The sequence below is a fragment of the Clinocottus analis genome, unplaced genomic scaffold, assembly GCF_023055335.1.
Source record: "Clinocottus analis isolate CAN_PGR_092001 unplaced genomic scaffold, fCliAna1.0.p SCAF_11, whole genome shotgun sequence".
Lineage (NCBI taxonomy): Eukaryota > Metazoa > Chordata > Actinopteri > Perciformes > Cottidae > Clinocottus > Clinocottus analis.
This window is the reverse complement of record NW_027175832.1, coordinates 18,757,562-18,780,687: the sequence shown is the minus strand read 5'-3', so window position 1 is coordinate 18,780,687 and position 23,126 is coordinate 18,757,562. Positions and strand designations below refer to the sequence as shown.

At 45.5% G+C, this 23,126-nt stretch overlaps 1 protein-coding gene across 1 annotated transcript in view; it reads left to right on the top strand.

Annotated features, from left to right (window-relative positions):
• Positions 1–4,099: 4,099 nt before the first annotated feature.
• Positions 4,100–23,126, top strand: part of atp1a2a (ATPase Na+/K+ transporting subunit alpha 2a) — a 40,914-nt gene continuing 21,887 nt past the window's right edge. Inside the window, exons 1-11 of the mRNA XM_068605016.1 lie at positions 4,100–4,182; positions 5,171–5,245; positions 7,075–7,134; positions 7,970–8,173; positions 12,306–12,419; positions 12,893–13,027; positions 13,981–14,098; positions 15,277–15,545; positions 17,973–18,171; positions 19,224–19,333; positions 22,455–22,589. Of these exons, the coding sequence (XP_068461117.1) occupies positions 4,171–4,182; positions 5,171–5,245; positions 7,075–7,134; positions 7,970–8,173; positions 12,306–12,419; positions 12,893–13,027; positions 13,981–14,098; positions 15,277–15,545; positions 17,973–18,171; positions 19,224–19,333; positions 22,455–22,589 (1,431 nt within the window). The 5' untranslated portion in view covers positions 4,100–4,170. The remainder of the gene's footprint in view (positions 4,183–5,170; positions 5,246–7,074; positions 7,135–7,969; positions 8,174–12,305; positions 12,420–12,892; positions 13,028–13,980; positions 14,099–15,276; positions 15,546–17,972; positions 18,172–19,223; positions 19,334–22,454; positions 22,590–23,126) is intronic.

Here is a 23,126-nt window from a genome sequence, read left to right as displayed (position 1 = left end):
TCCGGTCGCAAATACGACGCGTGTTTTATGTATATGTGTGTTTAGTTAAGAGTGAGATTTCATACAACAAAACAAACAAACAGCATGTCACCCTAAGTAAAGCAAATGTTTTCTGAGACGCGGAGAACATGTTTATCGAGGCAGGGAAGAAATGTGATGGTATTCGAAAAGGAGTATGTCATTATATTTCTGGTCCTTGTGTGTTATGGAAGGTACTGTGTGGCTGTCTCTCTGGTGTACGCTTTATTTCTGTGATTGATTGGGAGAAATCGAGGTTGTCGCGCGGTGTCAGAGAGAAAATGACGGGTGGATAAGGGTTGGGTTAGCCTCGGATTCAACGCGGTGTGGCTGGGGAGCAAAACAAATAAATAAAAAAAGGTGCTTGCTGTGGGAGATGGCTCTTCGGAGGAGGACGAGGACTTATCTGCCGTGTTAAGCCAAGCCAAAAATCCATATGTATCACCACAGATAGTCGGCGCTTCACCCCCCCAGAGCTTTCTTTTAAAAGGTGCTCCTTTCCCCAACCCTGAGCCAAAGATGGATTGCGATCTGCGTGCTTGATATGCAGGGTGGATAGTGTAGACTTGAATGTTCCTTTAAAATTCATAACAGCAATAGGAGGTGCTAGGATCCACGTATTTATAACTGGAGATCTGTTTCACGGGTCGCTGTTTAACCGTCCGGTCACACGGACGAGTGGGAATGTCTTTCTTCTTTTGCAGCCAAGCCACACAGACACCTTACATAAGACAAACTGCATTAAAATGCCTTTTAAAAACAATGTTTTATATGTATTATGAACCGTATTAGTCAAAGTTGCGCAATAACCCTCATTTATTTGAAATGACTGGAGCTTCTTACATTTTTTTTTTTTTTTTTTTTTACATTTATTTTAATGCTTGTGATAATTCCAGAGCACTAACAACTTTTGATGACTCTGTATAATGTGTTGTAAAGAGACCGTAAATAAAAAGTTTAAGCCCCGAGCGTGGCTGTTGACAAAAGACAAAGTAAACCCAGCTGAGAGTGTGTGTGCAGTCTGCTTTCTTTCAGCTCGAGCGTTGTGTAATCTCTGCCAAAACGTGCTTTCATGAACTTTTCAAAAGAATAAATTCCCCTCCAAAAACATTTGATTCAAAGATTTGAATACTCTGATGAAGCACGAGCCTTATTAACCATCTAAAGACATTTGCATACACAATAAGGACTCTATAGATGAGATGTGTCGCAGGTGGTTTTCTTTTAAAATTCATAAAGTATTTCTGTTTTGATCCTAAACTTTGAAACATTTGCTTTGTGGCGGCAGGTGAGGAGTGAAAGGGTCTCACCTCTTCCATGCCTCGTGTTGCCAAAAAAAAATAATGACGATGAACTGAAAATAAATGCTCAGTGACCATTTACAACCTTTTCACATTTTACGGGAGGGTCACAAAATGAGGTGTGATTTAGAGCAACCTAATTCTTTTTTCTCGACTTAATGGTCGAGCCGGGTTCAGCGGGCACGCATTACCTTTTCGGAAAATGCTCTGCTTTGTATTCAGACGGTTAAACTCACGGTGCAACCACAGTCTTTACCTCGGGACCAGTGAACTGCTGGAATGAAGGCGCCTCTGTGATTACACCGTTTCAGGAAATAGCTTGACAGAAGGTTAAATATGACCGCTTTCTTGCTGAGAGTTAGACGAGAAGATTGATATCTCACTCTCCTATGCGTGTGTGTGTGTGATAAGGAGACTCTTAGCTTAGCTTAGCATGAAAGCCGGAAGCAAGGAGAAACGGCTAGCTATGAACTGGAGAAGTATTCCAAGCAACACCTGTTATGCACACTTATTAACATACTGCATCTGCTTTGTTTGTTTTACACACAAAGACAAAGGTAAAAATGATCATTTGGGCTTTAAAGGGAGATGTGTAACTATATCTTGACAAACAACAGCCGGAGGCTTCCTCGCGTCTCATTGTTGTTGCCTGGCAACAGCAAATATCTCCCCCCTAAAACCACAAATTGTATTTTTGTGTGTGTGTGTGTGTTTTACATCTCTGCACCTGTACAAATTAAATGAGAACGGTGCACTCAGATGGTCTGAAACAGTCAATAAAATGCTTTTCAGAAAAGGGCGAATCGCCGTCCACGACGCCACAAGAGGTCACGGTCATAAACGAGCACAAAGGCATCGAGGCTGATGGGTCCAGTAACTATGCGTCATTACGCCTGGCAGGAGTCAATCGGTGCATCCACATGACTCATTTCCCAAGGAACGAACGAGAACGCCACTTGAAGTTGGATTTTTTTGATTGAAGTCGGATGAACTCCCCCAACCTCCAAAAAATCCAAGATGGCTGCCATCAACAGTAAAACATCTGGAGTAGAATGCGGTTCATTAGGACTTCTGCTTGACTTGCATGCTCGTAATATCGCTGTAATGTGTTGTTATCAACAGGTATTGCTAATAATAGCTCACCTGGCTGGAGCAAACCATATTTTTAGGAACTTCTTGAACTGGAACGCAGTGAACTCGGGTGGGACGTCGTTGCTCGCTCTTAATTCTGATTTACGAGCTAACTTGCTGGTCTGATTTAAGTAACTTAACCCTCTCAATGTTCATCTTATGTTGACACAGAACAAGTTGCAAAGAGTCATGAAGTTACCTAAACTGACTCAACGTTAGCTCGACAACAGTCTTGAAGCAGGCTAACATTAGCCACCATAAGCTACATCACACACACACTCAGGGGTTTAGCTTTGGGAGCTAAACCCCTGAGTGTACTGAACTAAGTAAGAGGGTACTTTATAAAGTATTATTCATAAATAACGTGTTATTTCCTCTTTCAAAAGCTACCTTATATCCCTTTAAGATAGAGGCCAGAATATTAGCCTGACATCATTTTAGCTTTCCCACTCTTGCTCCTTCACCCATTGAGGGTCACATGACCTGTTTAATCGCATCTCTGCTTCCTGTTACATTTACTTTCTCTGTGAAACGAGACACTTTACTCTCTCACACACATCAAGGACATATGCTAAACTCAAGGGGTACGAACAGCAAAATAAACGAGAAAACATCCTTGAGAAAAACTGAAATTAAAAACCTTGAAAAAAAAGGGTTTCACCGCAGCGGCTCATCAGACAATAGAGCCCGTACAGGATTAGAGGCCTTGCAATGTGGGAAGGGTAAAATAAACTCACTTGGAACATTTGGTAGTTCATCTGACACGGGAGCTGTTGCGTGGGCGCAGCGCTGACGACCTGCCTTATGCTCTAAATACGTCGGACTTAAAGCTATTCGCGGCGCGGCGCTAGCGCCGAGTCACTTTGAATCCAAGCAGGAGAAAGTTCATCTTTGAGTTCCAATTAAGAGACGACGGGACGGATTCGTGTGCAGAACGGACGACTTGAGGCTGAGCTCAGAATCAGCTTCACGTCACTGCAGCGCTGATGTCGGGCCCTTGTTATCAATTTTAGTCATAAATACGTATGTTATGCAGAGTGCAAGGTTTAAAATGTTGTGCTGACAGCAGTGAGTGATGGATTGGTTGTTGTTGTTTTTTTGTGTGTGTGTTGAGGGGGTGTGGAACCTCCTGAGCAGGTGCAGGTACAAACACAGAAAGCCCCACTAAGAGTATGCATATGGGGGGGCTGGTGTGTGTGTGTGTGTGTGTGTGTGTGTATGGAGTGGTAGGGGGGAGTGTAGGTGTATGTGTGTGTGTGTGTGTGTTTGTGGAGTGCCTGTGTGTGTTGGTGGGTGTGTGTGTGCCTTTGTTGTGTTTGTGTGTTTGTGCATGTGTCTATATCTGTATGTATGTGTGTGTGTGTGTGTGTTGAGTGGGGTGTGGAACACACTGAGCAGGTGCAGGTACAAACACAGAAAGCCCCACAGTGTGTGAGCATGTGTTTCGGGTGGAGGTGTTTCGGGTGGAGGGTGGAGGGTGCAGAGGCCCTGGGACAGCAGCGTAGTAGTGGGAGCTGCATGGCTCAGGTTACTCAGACAGAAGGGAGCGAGTAGTGAGGGAACAAGGGGGGGTGCCAGGCCCCAAAAAAAGCCACCAATGTCTTCCTCACATGGGGGCGGGGGGTCTCAGCTGTGGCGGGTGGAGGGCGGGCGGGCGGGCGGGCGGGGGCCGCGAGCTCCGTCCTTCACATTGTAACCTGCAGACGTCTGGACGTTCAGCATGGGCAGAGGGGTAAGTTCTGTGTTTTTTGTTTGTTTGTTTGTTTGTTTGTTTGGGGCATTTACAAAAACAAAAACAGTGCGGTCCGTTTTATTAACACTCAAAACCTCGTTTTCCTTCCTCCTGTTGTAACTGAACGCATGAACTCCGTCTGCGCTCCCGCTGCGTGCTTCATATACAGCGGCAGCATATGGCGCCGACATGCATCATGGAAAACTACTGAGATTTATAAACTGCGTCTGCAGGGTCTGGATTTCCCACAATGCTGCTGTTTCTTCTTCTTCTTCTTCTTGCAGACAGTCACATCTCAGGATGATAGCTTTTCCCCTCAATAGGTTTCATTCCCGGCTCGCTGTTTATTTGGGTAATTACGTAATTTTGTTTTTATTCTCTCCATCAGGCCCATTCCATTTAGCTTTATGGTAGGACAGGCTGGTAATCTTCCTCGCGCACAGTGGGGTGGAAATTGCTATGCCAGACACATTTCAGGCACTCCACCGGCTCTGCGCTCCCTGTTTGGCTCTTTTTGATTACTTTTTCACTGTGTCACTCGCTCTCTCTCTCTCTCTCTCTCTCTCCTCCCCGGTCGCCCCTCGTGTAGCCCTCCTTCAACCGACATGCACACGTGCCGCTAAGAGGAGACTGACAGCAGCAGATGATTTCCATGATGCACCATTCTTCATGACACACACACACACACACACACACACACACACAAATGAGGAACTCCCACTCCAATGCAAAATATTTCCCCTCTTCCCATATTCAGTGAATGGTTTGCCAACAGTGCCAGCAGATTGAAATGAACTAAGTCCATTGTGCGCACGCTGATAGCTTGTAATATGATGGTTATGAATGTAAACGGGTGGGCACACAATGGGGCAGCAACCATTTGGCTTCTCCTGCAGGTTTTCGAGGGATGATAGCCTGACCTCCCCCTCCTGCCGGACCCCGATGTACAGTTTGGTAATCTCTCTTTTCACCCTGCATAATCCTCTAGTGTGGTGCCGAGAATGGAGGGAAGAGGAAGAAGAAGGACAGGAACTTGGATGAGCTGAAGAAGGAAGTGTCCTTGGTAAGAAAAAACAGCTGTCGCTTCCCGTCAGCACACACACTCACTCTGCTGCGACTGTTTCCATCGCCGCTGCTCCTCCAAACGCACGAAAAGACAACCGGCGTTATTTAACGAGGCTTCAACCCGAAGAAAACTGAACCAACGTTGGCTCCAGACCTCTTTCCCCTGTTTGAGTCGTCGTAGGAAGCCCAAATTAATTCCAATACTTGTGTTTATTGTTTGTATTTGTTCAGCAAAGTCTTAGGAAAAAAAATGTATATCTGCAAAAAAAATCCCTTTTAAAAGATATTTTCATCGTAACTATGAACATCCAGCATGATGTGAGCCAGATTTCCTAAAAATGCCTCCTGGAGCGTCAATAAGACACCTTTTTGGAAAGATTAGGACCTAAAGAATGTAAATCTGTAACTAAAATCTGAATAAAACAAAGTTTTGTGCTGTTAGGAAGGAGTTTCAGTCAAAACAACTGTGTCGTTCGGTTTAAAAAAGGGAAAAATTATGTATTTTAGGCCAAAAGATTGTCTGATTGGGGCATGCTGGGACTTAAAATGGGCGCGGGAAGGTTTTCCCGCATGGTTTCCAATAACTTAAAGGAAAAACAATGGGCCCGGTAAACAAAAAAAAGTCAATCCAACCTGCTCGGCGTCGTCAGCGGCAGACGCGGGCCGTCCTCCGCTCGCCGCGCTGCCGCCTCTCTGGCTGCTCGTCTTTGTACTTTGAAAGATGCTGAATAATTTGTGGGCCACCAGCAGCGTGGAGCAGAGTTTTTGTCTTGTGCGGCGCTGTATCTCTTTGAGGTGTTGTCAAAACGCAGCCGAGCGACGCCCGTGAAAACTGGGGTACGTTTTGCTGCGTGCACTCTCTCTGATAAAGCAGCTCTTGTCAATTATCAACTTGGCCTGTGACTGATTAAAGGAGCGGGTGGAGGGGAAAAAAGAGACGCAAAAAAAAAAAGGATGCTGTCAACACAGCGTAGTTTTGGGATTTAGTGTTTTTCTTTCAATCAGGCTGCTTCATGTACTACTTCAGTTAGTGATTTCCCACATTTTCCCCTCCCAGAAATCCGTTAAACAACCACCAGACAATGGCTGATCAATATTGGGTGTAGGAGGCGCGTAAATACAGCTTAACTAGCGCTGATTGTGGCCAAATTGCTCGCAGCTACATTTCATCGCGGTCCCCTTGAGGCGATGCTGTCTGGCGGTGGAGAAATTGATGGATTTCTCGCCTCTCTCTCTCGCGGGAGAGAGAGAGAAGAAAGCAGCCCTTCAGTCACGAGGAGCCGACACCATCCTGACAGCTGGAGTCTTTGTCACCACTGTACCAAACTGCATTTTAGCTGCAGTGGGATGAAACATCTTTGGCCAGTTGCACGTGGAATAAGCGCACCAAACCGTCACAAAGCGCTTTTTTTTTTAATGGCGGAAAACAGTTTTGAAAGAGGGAGGGTCACAGAGAAGAGACAGTTTGCTCACCTTGAGATCAGCGCTACTCGATAATGCAGAAGGGGGAGTGGACTTCACGGCTTGACCTCTTTGATCTGACACGGGGAATGAATCACAGAAATGTGGAGCTCCTGGATCCACGTCGGAAACAGAGAATAAAATATTTCTGCGGCAGGATGGAGGAGCGTAATGCATCAGCGCTACGCCCTCGCAATATATTTGACTCTGGCGGGTTATAAAAAAAATCCGCTTCGCATCCGCAGCTTCGCACAACATCAAATGTATTACTGTAAAGTTACATCTACTCTCATATAAGTCGAAGACAAATTCCCTTCGATGTTATTTTACTGGCCGATTAACATTACGCTGTTTTTCTCCCTGCAGGACGACCACAAAATATCTCTGGATGATCTGGGGAAACGCTACGGAATGGACCCCACGAGGGTAACGACACGCCAGCAGTGCCATGCACACACGCACACGCGTGCACACGTGCACACGTGCACACGTGCACACGTGCATACATGCACACGAGAGTCTGGAGTCTGGGACTGTTGAGCGACATCCAAACGGAGACCAAACATCACTTTGGTCAAGTTAGATGCGCCGCAGCGTCCCCGGCTCACCTTGAGCCTCATTCATCTTTAATCCCTCAATCACACACACACACACACACACACACACACACACACTTTGACACACACGCACACGCAGACACAAGCATATCACGCAGGTTTTTATGCTGTAAACACGTTTGCTGCTCGCCATACGTTTGACATTGCAGCTGAAATGAAATAGATTTTTATCTGTCTGAGATTAGTATTTGGAGGAAGAAAAAAAAAAAAGTAAAAGAAGGCGCTCCGAAAATATCGCCGGCTGTAAAAATGTCAAAAACTCGCTCGATGAAGAGACAATTTGTGTTTTTTTCTTCCCCCGCCCCAATATAATCAAATTAAACATGGGTTTTCTTTAAATCAGACCTTGACACTATTAGGCATGAAATCATGATTTTTTTTTTGGTTCAAAATGAAGTTTCATCCGACGGTTTAAAGACATTGAACCTGCGATGAGGAGCGTCACCTGCTTCATTATCCTCGTGGCGTTAAATAGGCCAGGCGGGGAAGACTTGATGTTCTGCAACTGTGGCGGTAAAATTGCTTTTTAAGCCGCGGTGAAAATGAGGTCGCTGCGTTGTAATAAGATTCTCAGCGCATGCGGGGGGAAAAAAATGGCGTTCAATCCCAGAAAAGGCTCTTCCTCCTCCTCTTCCCCGCCTCAGGGCCTGAGCAACGCCAGAGCTCTGGAGATTCTGGCCCGGGACGGTCCGAACGCGCTGACTCCGCCCCCCACCACGCCGGAGTGGGTCAAGTTCTGCCGCCAGCTGTTCGGCGGCTTCTCCGTGCTGCTGTGGATCGGCGCCGTCCTCTGCTTCCTGGCCTACACCATCCAGGTGGCCACGGAGGACGAGGCGCCCAACGACAACGTGAGTGCCTGCTGGTGAAACGCGCCCATGCACATGCACATGCACATGCACATGCACGTGCACGTGCACATTCATATCATGTACATATTAATCACGCACAATGCAGGTACACGGAGACGCTGCGGTCATAACGCAGGTACCAGAGAGACATGAAACATGTATCGCATCATGATGTTTTTACTGTCTACATGCGTGGACACGCAGGATGTGTTGTACACACACATATGCACATGTTACACAACAGAAAACAACACGGTTGGGCTGTTTAGTTATTTTTATGATCTGCTTTGTTTATATTGCTATTGTTATTGCGTTCACTGTTTCTGTGTTTAGTGTGGAAAGTGCCTTTAAGTACGCAGCGCTACACAAATACAATGTATTATTCATTTTAAGATAAGTACACACAACCTAAAGTAGTACAACGTCAACACTGTGTCACAAACATAATTAACGTGAATTTAAGACTCTGAGACACCAGCAGCTGTCTCCTGTCTGTTTGTAATATCACAATATGAAAACTAGTATGTTTTTAGCATTAAAATATGCATTACGATATGCTAAATATGTGCTAAATATTGCATAGAAAAGGGAGATATCAATAATTTAATCCACTGTGCTAAACAAACACAACTCTTCACACGTGCTAAACATATTTTTTGCCTCTGAATCAAGAAGATTGAAGTTATTGAAGTCGTCCATCGTCAGTTTTTACTGGCATATCGTCATTAATATCTTGGTATTGGCATTCAGGGCGTTGATTAATTTCTCCAATATATTTTCCATTGAAGAAGAATCTGTAGAAACCCAAACTGTAAGGCTCTCTCTAAACGCATGCGTTCCAGTTAGCTTAGCATCTTTTTTTTAGCATAGTTGCTAAAATGTGTGAAAAGTCCCTTGTGCATATAGAACGTGTCAACATTCAGCTTCAGCTCAATAAATGATGCCGCCTGTGTAATATCGCCTCCTAAGAAAGATTAATCTTCCAAGTCAAACAAATCTCAAATTAAATATTTGTTGTTAATTATAATTCCTACGGAGGCGTTAACAACAACAACAACAAAACAATTGTGAGAGATAACTTTATATGCAAGACAATATCATAATTCCACTGAAAGACAATCAATAGTACATTTTATTTAAAAGTCCTCCTTAAATTAAAGCAAATACATATTCATGCATTACTTAAAGGGTAACTGACCTGGGTCCTAGTGCCCCGTGGGTTTGCGACTAAGCGACTGGACGGCAAGTTTTTTTCCCGTGAGAAAAGTGTTTTCCGGAGCGGACGGCCGTCGCCGTGAGAAGTTCTGGTGCCGGAGGACAGAAATCTTCCTGTTATGAAACCATTTTCAAAGTCACGGCTGAATATTTAGCTGACGGGCGGAAAAATGTGGATGCTAAGAGTTTAGAAAGAGACTTTCTCCTTGAGAGAAACTTGAAAAGTCACTTAAAAGCCTGCCGCCGTTGCGTGCACGTGTGCATTGACTTGGGACTCACTACGTTCTCACAACGAGGAACCTTGAACTTTGACCCTCTGGCTCACGCAGAGGATTGTGGGTCAGAATAGCCGGTAAAGTATGCCGGCTCCGGGTGCCTCCTGGTATTTTTAGCATACTGCAATTGACACACTGTGTATTGGAGGCATGCTAAATATTTGTTGGGCGAACTGAAAGGTTGTTTAGACACAATAACAAGCCAAAGGGCAAACACAAACAGGTTTTATTGTTCTTATAAGCTTGTTTCCACGAGGCCTGAAGCCGTCAGTGGCAAAAAATAATCTAGTGGACGTACATTGATGGTGAGAAGTTATTACTTTTGTGCGCTGTAATTCAATCCCGGACTATTTTACTCCCCATTAGTCACTTAGACACAATAAACGTGGCGGGGAAACAGGGTCCATGTTGGAAAAATACCAAAGTTACTCTTTATAAAACATCCTAAATCTAATCTTAACTTAAAGGTTAGGAGTCCAGAAAGTGTCGTAATACTATATTCCTCGTGACTTTCCTTCCCCTGTGGGGAGATGTTATGAATATGACCTTTACTTAACCAGGACGGCCTCCTGAGAGGCTCAATCTCAGCTCCTGGAGTCCACGGGCCGACGCAATTAGGCCACTCGAACCGCAAGAAAAGACAGTAAAGAAAGACGAGGGAAACATTGGGAGAAGAACCCTACTTAAAAACACATTAAAACCCAACATGACCCCCGTTGACCCTCACCCTTTGAGAGTGCGATGTAAAAATTAACCGCTGACACCGGCATCGGGCCGCGGCGTGAAAAAACATCCGACCACCCTCTGTTCAAACGGAGCCGAGCAGCCATCCGTACTGCACTTTATGTCTCTGAATCATTATGCAATCATCACCCGGCTCTCTCGCTCTCTCTCTCTGCGCCCCAGACGGCATTAAACCCTTGCATAATATACAGTAGCATACAGTCGGGGTTGACACGCACACGCACATGCGGCGACTTTAATCTCCCCCCTGTTTAATCTCCTCGTTCGGTAGCGAAGTGTGTGCAGCTGGATGCTCCGCTGCTTCAAAAAGCCGTCGACTGCCTGCAGATTTGGCACTTTGAGCCTTTGCATAATGTACAAGCAGTTATTTAAGAGGAAAATCCCCCTCGCAGGGCCGCACACATCGCTGTTAAACACTCTTTTTTTTATTTTTACACTGTATTGATGGATTTATTGAGCCGAAAGATTGCATTGTCTTCTCTTCTGGTGTGTGAGATAAATGTTTTTAGCTTCCCCGGGCTTCTGAAAAGCACAGATGAATTTGCATAATTTACTGCCACGCTTTAAGAATTTTTATGTCGGCGGTCTGGAGAAACGGAACATGAATTATTTCAATCCTTTTTTTTTTTTTTTTTTAATTTTAGGAGATTCAAATGTGTCACCTGTCCGGACAGCTGTCGCCCCGCCCGCTGTACAGCTGGTGAACAGAAAGAGAGCAGCAGCAGCGAGAGAGATGAGCTCAAATCCTGCAACAAAAAAACTGAAAACAAAGACAGAATCGAGAGCTGCAAACCGAAACGCTGAACAACGACAAAACACCCCGTTGTTGCTGTCAAATGAAAGCGGCACCTTCCAAAATAGGAAACTTTTCAAGGTTTTGAGAATTTCATTTCCTTCTGCAGGAGTCCAGGACATCCAGTACAGTACACAGCAGCTGGCAGACGCTTTCATCCAAAGTGGCTTCCTGTCTTGTTTGCTTGCATCAATGAGATCGCTGCCTCGAGAACAGCTTTTGTCACGGCTAAAACAAAACAACAAAAACACATTTCGCAGGAAATATAAAAAAAACACCAGAATACATTTTTCTTGGCTCACACACACGAGTCCACAGAGCTCCAGCTCTCTCGGTCTCTTGGTGGTCTCGCGGATCAGAGCCTCAGTTCTGGGTTCGGGGGACAGATGTTCACTTGGACGAGTAACATTGGATGAGCCGTCCAAGATGACAGGAATAGAAACACCAGCGTTCAGCTCCAGAGGACGGCTTCTTCCTTTTTAACCTTTTAGAAACCGTGAGCGAAAATCTTCCTGTGGCCATTTTTAAGTCCCAGCATGCCCCATTCAGACAATCGAAAAATACAATATGTATTTTCTTTCCATTTTTTAACCGAACGACACAGTTTTTTGACTGAAACTCCTTCCTAACAGGACAAGACTTTGTTTTATTCAGATTTGTGTTGCAGATTCTGATTCTTTAGGTCCAAATCTTTCCATAAAGGTGTCTTATCGACGCTCCAGGAGGCATTTTGGGGGAATCTGGCTCATATCATGCTGGATGTTCATAGTTATGATCAAAATATCTTTTAAAAGTATTTTTTTGCAGATATACGTTTTTTCCCCAAGACTTTGCTGAAGAATTACATACAATAAACACAAGTAATGTAATTCATTTGGGGTATCTACGACGACTCAAACACAACGGGTTAAATCTCCCACCAAGACCAAGAGCTTCCTCATGTTTTCTCGCTCCCTAAACTCTTCCCTTGCATTCTACATTTAGTTTCTTTTTGACGTTTTAAAACCGTTTCCAGGTTATTAAATCCGCTTTTCCGGTGCTTAAAACGCTCCTCACGCGAACCAAACTAAGTCGATGACGCCTGCCTGTCCGCTCCCTGTTCCAGTTGTACCTGGGCGTGGTGCTGTCGGCCGTGGTCATCATCACCGGCTGCTTCTCCTACTTCCAAGAGGCCAAGAGCTCCCGAATCATGGACTCCTTCAAGAAAATGGTGCCACAGGTGAGTCGATGCGTTCGGCGTAATCGCGGCAGCTTCCTGAGTCAATAAGCCGTCCCTCAAGTGGGGCTTACACACTCATCTGTGTGGAAACCTAATAAGCTTGCACAAAGGAAGAATAAATGTTTGAGCCAACTTCGGATTGTGTGTGTGTTTGTATAAAAACTCCCCTCGCCTTATCCACCTCCAGCACTTCGATTGCCTAATTCTTTAATCTATTTAGGCCTCTTTCACTCCCTCCTTGTCTCCTTTTCCGCTACCTGTCTTCCCCTCCTCTCCTTTTCATCTCTCCATCTCTTCCTCTCGCATACCTCTTTCCCCCCTCTGGCTTTTTTTCCTTCTTTTTATCGCTTCTTCTTCCTCTGACTAAATCCTCTCTCTGTTCCACAAACTCTCTCGTCTCTCCTCTTCCCTTCTCCTCTGTCTCTCCCTCCCTCTCTCTCTCTCTCCCCCTCTTCCCTTTCTCTCCATGCCAGCAAGCGTTGGTGATCCGGGAGGGGGAGAAGATGCAGATCAATGCTGAGCTTGTGGTGGTGGGAGATGTGGTGGAGATCAAAGGGGGAGACCGCATCCCAGCTGACCTTCGAGTGATCTCCTCCAGCGGGTGCAAGGTAGGAGGGGAGGAGGGAAGAGGGGGTGGGAGGGGGTGCCGGGGCACCCGCGGGTGCTCAACTGACTTTGGTCTTGTCTTAAGCTAGTGTGCGAGCATGCTAACGTCTGCTAGTTAGCGCAAAAACAAAGCGGGGGCCGACGGGAAGGCCATTGCTCCCAACAGGTGACATTTTAGTAAAAAAATTATTAAATTTAATTTTGTGCAACGTCGATTTTTTTCAGTGGCTAATATAGAGTTGGTTTGACTGGATGCTAGTTGCTACAGCTATCCGCTAACTGAAGGTTAGCTCTACTTTGTTGTCCTCTCATGCGGTCAGACTGGGCGCTACAGTGACTCACTATCGCCTCCCGAGGTAGTAAGTGGTATTACAAGTGAGGACAGGTTAGCTCGCTAGCTGGTTAGCATAATTTTCAGGAGATGTCTCTGCAACACAATACATAGTTTGACACTGAAGCGTCTTCACCTTCTGTCGATTGTATTCGTTCACTTTTTGAATGTTTTAAACCCCCAAAAGTCTTTTCACATTGCACCTTTAACTCTTCAGGGTCTTCGGCCCTTTTCTTGATTCGACATAATTTCTTAAATGCACCTTTTAAAACAAACAAAGTGAGCGAAGCACAATCCTCTTCACTCACTTACCTCGCTTTGTTTCCCTGCTTACTGGATGACATGGCTGCAAGATGTCACACTCCCAGCTTCAGTTCATGGCTCTGGATCCAGTGTAACACGCCTGCTAATTAATTGCCTGCACGCCTCTTCCCCCCCGTAGAGGACTGCGGGGAAAAAGAAGCAGAAAACGCTTTTGACAAGACAAGAGTGCTGCACTTGTTGCTGATAAGCGGCGCTGCATGCTCTCATTTCTCCACCCTGTCAGCCTCAACGCTTCACTCTCTCCGTGTCATCGCTGGGTAACACCGCTCTCTCCTCCCTCCCTTCCCTCCCTCCCCCCAGGTGGACAACTCGTCTCTGACGGGGGAGTCGGAGCCTCAGACCCGCTCCCCGGAGCTCACGAGCGACAATCCTCTGGAAACCCGCAACATCTGCTTCTACTCCACCAACTGTGTCGAGGGTCAGTGGGCCACATCTGGCCAAGATTGTCTCCCATCGACCCTGAAAAGTGTCTTCTTCTTTTTTTTGCGCCATCTGGAGATCAGACATTGTTTTTGGCCTTTATCGCCCAGCCGAGAGAGAGCGCGCGTTTCGGGCGCACGCAGCAGTTGTTGAGATTATTAATGAGCGTTTTTAACCGATGGGGATTTCATTGAGCATATTAGTGGCTATCAATCATCGGACGACGGTGATGCCGGAAGCATTTCAAATGGCTTTTTCATACTTGGATCTGAACTCTAACCTCGGTTAACGTATGACGATTGCCTCTGAAGTACATTCGTATCGGAAATTACTGGTTTTAATAATATATTTTTGAAGATGCGTTTCATATCCAGACATTCAATGATTTACCAAAAACTCAAAGTTGTAGAAGTTCAGGAGCTTTCAATCGTATCGCAAACTCTTCATCAGTAGATGTCGCGCCAGATGTTGAATTTAAAGTTTCCATTTCAAAGACTTAACGTCTGAGATTCAGGATTTAATGGCGTCTTATCTCTAAAACGTAATAACAAAATTTGAAAAAAAAGAGTTAAATATCTGAATCAGTCATAGCTAAAATTACTCTGCGGCCTTATAGTCTATTGTATGATATATCTGTGTGTGTGTGTGTGTGTGTGTGTGTGTGTGTGTGTGTGTGTGTGTTTCTCAGGTGATGTCTAGCTAATCAGATAGTTTGGGTTTTATTTTTTCCCCGATTTTCAGATTTCTTGCGTCCAATCTAATATAATGGAGATTATTATATTTTTTTCATTTCGTGGCGCTCAAGGCTTCAGAAAAGACATTTTAATTACATTTTCTTTCCCGAAACAATGTTCCTACGATCCTCATATCTCTTTCTCACTTTGCAATGAACAAGAAAACAAACCCCCGTATATTCTGCTGAGCTCTGCAGATCCCGTTATTTGTATTTCATGCGAGTGTGTTTCTCCCTGCGCTCGCTCGGTCCGGCTCGCGCTCCACCATCAATAACTGGCCCAACACCTGTAATTCTCCTCCATCCATCACCGCTCTTTATCCGGCCCGTCGCCTCCTTTATCAGCCAGCTGAGGGCTGGACATTTGTTTAAAGAGCTCCCTCCAAACAAAATAAAAATAGACGCCATTATGAATAATGTGACGTCCACCCGGCTCTGTTCAGGTACGGCCCACGGCGTCGTCATCGGCACCGGCGACCGCACGGTGATGGGTCGCATCGCCACGCTGGTGACGGAGCTGGAGGTCCGCCGCACGCCCATCAACATCGAGATCGAACACTTCATCCACCTCATCACGGGCGTGGCCGTCTTCCTGGGCGTGAGCTTCTTCATCCTGTCCGTCATCCTGGGCTACACCTGGCTGGAGGCCGTCATCTTCCTCATCGGCATCATCGTGGCCAACGTGCCGGAGGGACTGCTGGCTACTGTCACCGTGAGTCCTGTGTGTGTGTGTGTGTGTGTGTGTGTGTCTTTGATATTAGAGAGGCTCATCATCAGAAGCTTTCTCCAGATTTACATTACTATGATACACTATGCTACGCTACAATACGCTGCGCTACGCTATCCTACGTTATGCTACAATATGCTACAATACGCTAAGCTACACTACGTTATGCTATAATATACTACGCTACCCTATGTTATGCTACAATACGCTACGCTACAATACACTACGCTACCCTATGTTATGCTACAATATGCTAAGCTACCCTATGTTATGCTACAATACGCTACGCTACAATACACTACGCTACCCTATGTTATGCTACAATACGCTAAGCTACACTACGTTATGCTACAATACACTACGCTACCCTATGTTATGCTACAATACGCCACGTTACCCTATGTTATGCTACAATACGCTACGCTACAATACACTATGCTATCCTATGTTATGCTACAATACACTATGCTACCCTATGTTATGCTATAATATGCTACGCTACAATACACTACTCTACCCTATGTTATGCTACAATACGCTATGCTACCCTATGTTATGCTACAATATGCTACGCTACAATACACTATGCTACCCTATGTTATGCTACAATATGCTACGCTACAATACACTACGCTACCCAATGTTATGCTACAATATGCTATGCTACAATAAGCTATGCTACCCTATGTTATGCTACAATACGCTACGCTACAATACACTACGCTACCCTATGTTATGCTACAATACGCTATGCTACCCTATGTTATGCTACAATATGCTACGCTACAATACACTATGCTACCCTATGTTATGCTACAATACGCTACGCTACAATACACTATGCTATCCTATGTTATGCTACAATACACTATGCTACCCTATGTTATGCTATAATATGCTACGCTACAATACACTACTCTACCCTATGTTATGCTACAATACGCTATGCTACCCTATGTTATGCTACAATATGCTACGCTACAATACACTATGCTACCCTATGTTATGCTACAATACGCTACGCTACAATACACTACGCTACCCTATGATATGCTACAATACGCTATAAAAGGATACAATAAGATATATTTAGGATATGATATACTTAACGATGTACTTTATTTGCCCCAAAGGGACATTCTTCTTGGCCTTGTGCACATGATATGGCACCTTTGGCTCAGTGGTGAGCGGCGGTTCGATCCCCGGCTCCGCTAGCTCATGTCGATGCGTCCTCCAGCAAGACACTTAACCGCAAAATTGCTCCCGCAGCTCTACGGTGTGTGTGTGTGTGTGTGTGTGTGTGTGTGTGTGAGTGTGTGAATGTTATTTAGTCCTGATGGGCAGGTGTACCCGCCCATCAGTGATTATGAATGGGTGAATGCTGTCATGTTGTGTTAAAGCGCTCTGAGTGGTTGGAAGACGAGAAAAGCGTTTTACACCTACAGGTCCGTTTACCGTTTACTGAAAATAGCCGTGTGAGGCTGCCGAGAAAAAAGGTGTTGATGAGTCTGGAGTATGTCATGAGCTAAAAGAGGCTTAACGGCTCCGTAGGACTAAAAGGGGGTAAACGCACAGTTGGGTTTGTCATCTCCAGCAGCTGTGTTCTCATCACATGCGGCCATTTTAACTATTGTTAACACCAAAACATTGAGAACCCGAGCCAGTTGTGGAGCGCTCATCGTGTGCCTGCTGGCTTCCTGTCACGCTGTACTGGCACACCTGAATGGAACGGAGCCATCGTCAATGTTATTAGTCATGCCTCTGCTTTTTCCCCAACACTAATGTACCCTCCGTGGATGTTAGCCGCGGTAGCTGCTAATGACACGAAAGCCAAGCCGGTGATTTATCACTGAGTGAGTTGCTCAAATGGTGCAAGTGAACTTTTTTTTCCTGCAACAATAAACAAAGTTGTTGCTGATGTGGATGCCAGCTGGCATTTCAAATGCCATCAGTCGCCATTTCCTTGGTCACAGGAAATAAATGAACTTCCAGTGGCTGCGTTTCTTTAGTTGCTTTCCTCCTGAAACGCACTTTGAGTTGTGTAGAAACATTTGTTGCTCGCCGAGTAGACGTGGTCAGCTTTAATTTATGTGCGTTGTCGCTCACGACATATGGAATGTGTCCACGCGTCGCATTTTTATGTCCCTTTGCACCTGCTGTTAACCAGCCAACCAAATACATGCAAACACACACACACACACACACACACCAACACACACATATGCTACAAGGCACCTGGACCACGCATGGTTTCACATGCACAAACACTTGAACGCACCGCTGCGTGCACATGCTCTCTTCCCTCGCCGACTAACAATCATTCACCCTCGCCTCCTATCTTCATCTTCCCTTCCTCCCTCCCTTCCTTCCTCCCTCCCTCCCTCCCTCCCTCGCCTCCCACCGTCCTCCCAGGTGTGCCTGACTCTCACCGCCAAGCGCATGGCGAAGAAGAACTGCCTGGTGAAGAACCTGGAGGCCGTAGAGACCCTGGGCTCCACCTCCACCATCTGCTCCGACAAGACGGGCACGCTGACCCAGAACCGCATGACCGTGGCCCACATGTGGTTCGACAACCAGATCCACGAGGCGGACACCACCGAGGACCAGACGGGTGAGAGGCAGAGAGGAAAAAGAAAAGGGGGTGGAGGAAGAGGAGGAGGAGGGAGGAAAGGGAAGGAGTGGAAGGAGCTTTGGGGGGAAGCGATGGAGAGACTAAATAAAGAATATACGCAGGGAGAGAGAGACGGTGTGGGAATGGGAGTGTGACCACCTGCTGAAACTCATCTGTCCACCACCGACGCTGCTGTTTGCACTTCCTCCTGGATTAATTGAGCGGCGGCGTGCGGTGTGGGCGGCACGACCGCCGGCCACTAACACGTCCTCAGCCTCAGAGTTCCTGAGCATCGTGATTCCTGTCTCCTAAACCGAGCGTTGAAAGAAAGAAGCGATAACCAAAAGGTTTGGGAATAAGTTAAAAAAAATAAATTAAAAAAAAGCAGACAGGTGTTCTGTGCATAGCGATGAGGGTTGAGCTCGGCGTTCACGCAGTAAACAGCGAGCAGTGCTGACAAAGGCCGAACAGTTGAAACAGTGAATGTGCTGGGAGGAAAACACACACACACACACACACACATATAGTGTGTATTCATTTTTCAGGAGTACAGGCTATTTTTTTTGCAGCTGTTGCAAGTTTTGGAGGCTTTTTGCCGCCCTGCTTTGTCCAGTGCAACAACTGCAGCTCCAGTTTGCTGCCGTGTAGCTGCTGCATGTTGCATGATGCTATGCTATTCTCTTTTTGCACAACAACAGTGACAGCAACCTCTCCAGCGGGTCGAGGCTAAAATGGAAAAAAAAAAGGTCCTTTTTTTGGTTCAAATTGGGTGCAATGGAGGCAATTTTGATCGGAATTTCCAAGCTTTTTTTTAAAAAAAAAAACTTTTTAGAGACACTCTAGTTAAAAATGAATGCTGTTTTTCAGACTGGGGAACACAAACTTAAAAAAAAAATAGCCCTTCTGTCAAGAAATAAGGGATTGCTTTGTTATTTAGCTACAATATCCAGTGCTACTCTCTGCGAGTTGAGAGTTAAGTCAGTGGAATAAATACTGCATGAAGCACCACTTAAAAAGAAAGTCTAACACGGCTCCCTCTGCTCTGCTCCCAGGTCTGGGCTTTGACAAGAGCTCTGCTACTTGGACCTCTCTGTCTCGCGTTGCCGGCCTCTGCAACAGAGCTGATTTCAGGGCCGGACAGGAGGACTTCCCCATCCTGATGGTACGATCCTCCACCCAACACAGACACTGCGACTCCCGCTTCCAACCCGTTGCGTGAGTGACTCGGTGTCATGAAGGATCTGTCTCTGCAGCGCTGGGGTTTGATCTGCGGACGCGACGAGCAGAAGCCTTGTTGGGTTTGGATCAAACAATGCATGCACTTCATTCACGTGACGGAGGCTTTGCACACGTTATGCCGAGAGGGTGAAGTTCATAAGCAGTGGGAGTATTTCAATATTTGACTTTGAGTTACTGTGAGGACGTTTAAACTGGTTATGAAACGTCTCAATCAAATGAGCTACATGAGTAAAGGAAACATCGGGGAGGAGATCGTCTATTTCTCTGCAGTTATTCTTCATGCTTGCCATTGGATCACAGGGGTTTGGATACCGACGAAATGATGCAGAAAAGCAGTCGGATTAGACCAAAATACAACATAATTACACAACATGGCCTCCAAACAACTAGACAAGTGTCCAGGAATTCGGGTCCAATCTTTCAGAATGCAACTTCCTGACTTTGATGCACAAAATCGGTGAGATTTCGACAGAGGACGAGCTGTTTTTACGTGGCGCTTTGACGCGGAAAAAAAGCATCGAGTCGAACGTCAAAATGAAGCCGAACTTGTCCTAAAAAGGACAATACCGCCGAATTATGCGCTCAGAGTCCAGCGGGGACGAGCTCACCGTGGACAGACACAGATTCGGCCTCGCTGCCGACCTTTTGAATAATACAGAGCTGCAGACGGAGCGGTGCGGAGGGAGGTGGAGAACTTCACCTCCCTGCCGAGCGATGGAGGGAAGGGAGGAGACCCTGCCGCAGTGAAATGAGACTCGCAGTACCGCTTTTGTCCACGGGGGCCGCCAGAACCAATAAATCAAAGTTCCTCGTAGCTTTGACTAAAGTAGTTTAATCTTCATTACACTGCAGGTAAAACTATATATACATACATTTATATTAAAGTCAGCAAAGATCTATAACAATGTATCATTTTATAAACTGATAACATGGGATTATATTCAACGTCTTAATCTGAAAAGTAACCAATAATTGTCATATGTATCACTATGAAATAGGTCTAACATATTTATAGCTATAATATTTATGAAAATACAGCATATCACTTGAAAAATCTGCAGGAATATAACAAGTAAATACAACAGTTGGTTTGCAATGCTTTGTGTTGTATACATGATAAAGCAAAATGTATAATATTGCCCTAAAAAAGTATATAAAGCAGCATAACATAGTGTCTTGAGCATACACAGTACTCTACTAAAGGTACTTTGCATTCTCGTCTGCGACAAGCCAACCCTCACCCGCATGGCACCCAGCGTGGAGAAACAACCCGTGAAAATGATTTGTCAATACAACTTGACACACACACACACACACACACACTCACAGAATCATCCCAAAACCCCCCTGGAACCGACGCCCCCACACTGACACACAAACACACTCGCTGCTGGGCGGGTAAGTCAATAATATCTCCTCTGACCTGCGCTGCTTTGACCTGAAGAGCTTCTCCGCGTGGCTCTCAGCGACAGGGATTACGGCTCCGTGACTCCGGCGAGGAGCGGACGCCTCCTCCTCATCCTCCTCGCCGCCTCCTGGAGGGGGCCGCCGCTTCCTCCCTGCGTCGGGGTAACAGCCGCGTCTCCCGACAGCACTCGAACGCAGCGCCGCCCGGGGCCCGTGCAGCGCTGCACCAGAGCAAACCCACCGTCTTCAGAGAGAAAACACAGAAATGGAATTTTCCTCTGATCTGTTCATTCATTCAGGAAAAAGGCAGGAGCAGCTCGGGCCGCGCGGCGTCCTTGTGCCGCGGCTGCTCATGAATGAATAAACGAGAGGAAAGAGGAATCTCTTGTCTCGGTTCGGCCCCCGTCGGTATATCGGTCGATCTGCTCAGCAGGGACTTTGAATGAATCTGCTTCCGAGAGAGGAGATGGGATGGAGGGATGGAGGGATGGAGGGATGGAGGGTCGGGATTACCATGGAATTTTTATCAGGAAGGTATTTTACAGGCCGTCATGAGGAGGCTTGTTTTTCTTTCCCTGAAATGATTCAAGCACAGAAAACACACACCAACGAATGTGTGCATCCAAACGTGGGGATGATGCAATGCTCTGCCTCCTTCTGTCGCTGATGGAGGTGTGAAGTGTGCATTTAAATGAATGCATGAAGTGTCAGGATAACACTCTGTACACGCCGCCACGTCTTCCCTTTTTTTTTAAAAAACCTGCACATCTGTTGCTGCGTTCACACTTCCGTCCGCACGAGGCCGGAGTTTCAGACGACGATGGCGTTGACACCCATGCTCGCGACGTGATTGGGTGTCACCAGAGGGCGGGAGGGGTGGGGGGTAGGGGGGCGTGTCCTTCCCTAAATCGTCACGGCCCTGCAACACAACAGGTTTCTCCACATCCAGGCCCTTATAAACAAACTAATCAGCTGCATTTCTGCAGAAGAGATCAAATTATTCTTCATCCATTAAAATAATAGGAAAACTCGGTTTTGCACTTTCATTACTTTCATTACTTTCTCATTAGATTGTTACGTAACTTGAAAAACAACGTGGCCAAGTGTTGGTGATGCTCAGCCCGAGACTCTTTTTTTTTCTGATCTTACAGAACTAAAACTCTCATTTCTGAACCGAAAAACATGTTTTTTAGGACTGAAAATGCTTCTAAACATGTCAACGGTTGTGCTTATTGTGATTATTATTGCAGACGTGGATGCTTTCGGTCTTAATCTTTGTAAAGAGGTGCAGTACTACTCTGTGGCATGACGGGAAGGCACCGAACAACACAATAAAAAAAACATCGAGGAGTCGTTTTTTGCTGAGACTCTTAACTTTTGATGATATTTCTGCAGAAAATATGAGAAATCATAATTTTTTTGAGTTGCGGATTCGTTAGAGATCAAAGACGAGAGGGTCTGGTGTTCATATCGAGGTCATGTGAGCTGTAGAAACCTACAAAGTCCTCTCAGGTGCCGCTTCACTGGGTTCAAGTTCCCTCCCCGCCGCAGTGTGGTGAACTCTGGCAGCAGCCTCAATGTGTGTGTGTGTGTGTGTGTGTGTGTGTGTGTGTGTGTGTGTGTGTGTGTTTCCCCAGAGGGAGACAGCGGGAGACGCTTCAGAGTCGGCGCTGCTAAAGAGCATCGAGCTGTGCTGCGGGAGCGTTCGTGAAATGAGAGCCAGAAACACCAAAGTGGCAGAAGTTCCCTTCAACTCCACCAACAAGTACCAGGTACGCTGCACCACTAATCTGTTCAAAGCAGTTGTTTTCCACTTTAAGATTTTGTTTTAGCCATAAATATGTCTTTTTCTTAATGTATTTTTAATTATTATTTAATATTATTGAGAAATAGTTTGTTCAAAATGCACTACCGCGTTTGTCCACAGGGACCGCCAGAAGCAATAAACCAAAGGTCCTTGTCGCTTTGAATAAAGTAGCTTAACTTATTTCTTGCATTTCTTTAATGTATATTTTGTTTTATACTAAACGGGCACAGAACCATATTCGGTCATTTGGTGGATGTTCATTTTCTCAGTAAAAATAACTGTATTTTTTAAAATGTTAGCAGTAAAGGAGTATTGTTATGTCCCCCAATAGCGCTCTAGTGTTAGTGTACTTCAATGAGTGACCTATACAATCTTCATTATACTGAATGTAAAACTATACATACATATATTTAAAGTCAATTTTTTGGGGGATAATTCTGTTGTTTTATGATAAAACAAATGAAAACAAATGACTTTAATATTTTATATTCATTTTGAACCT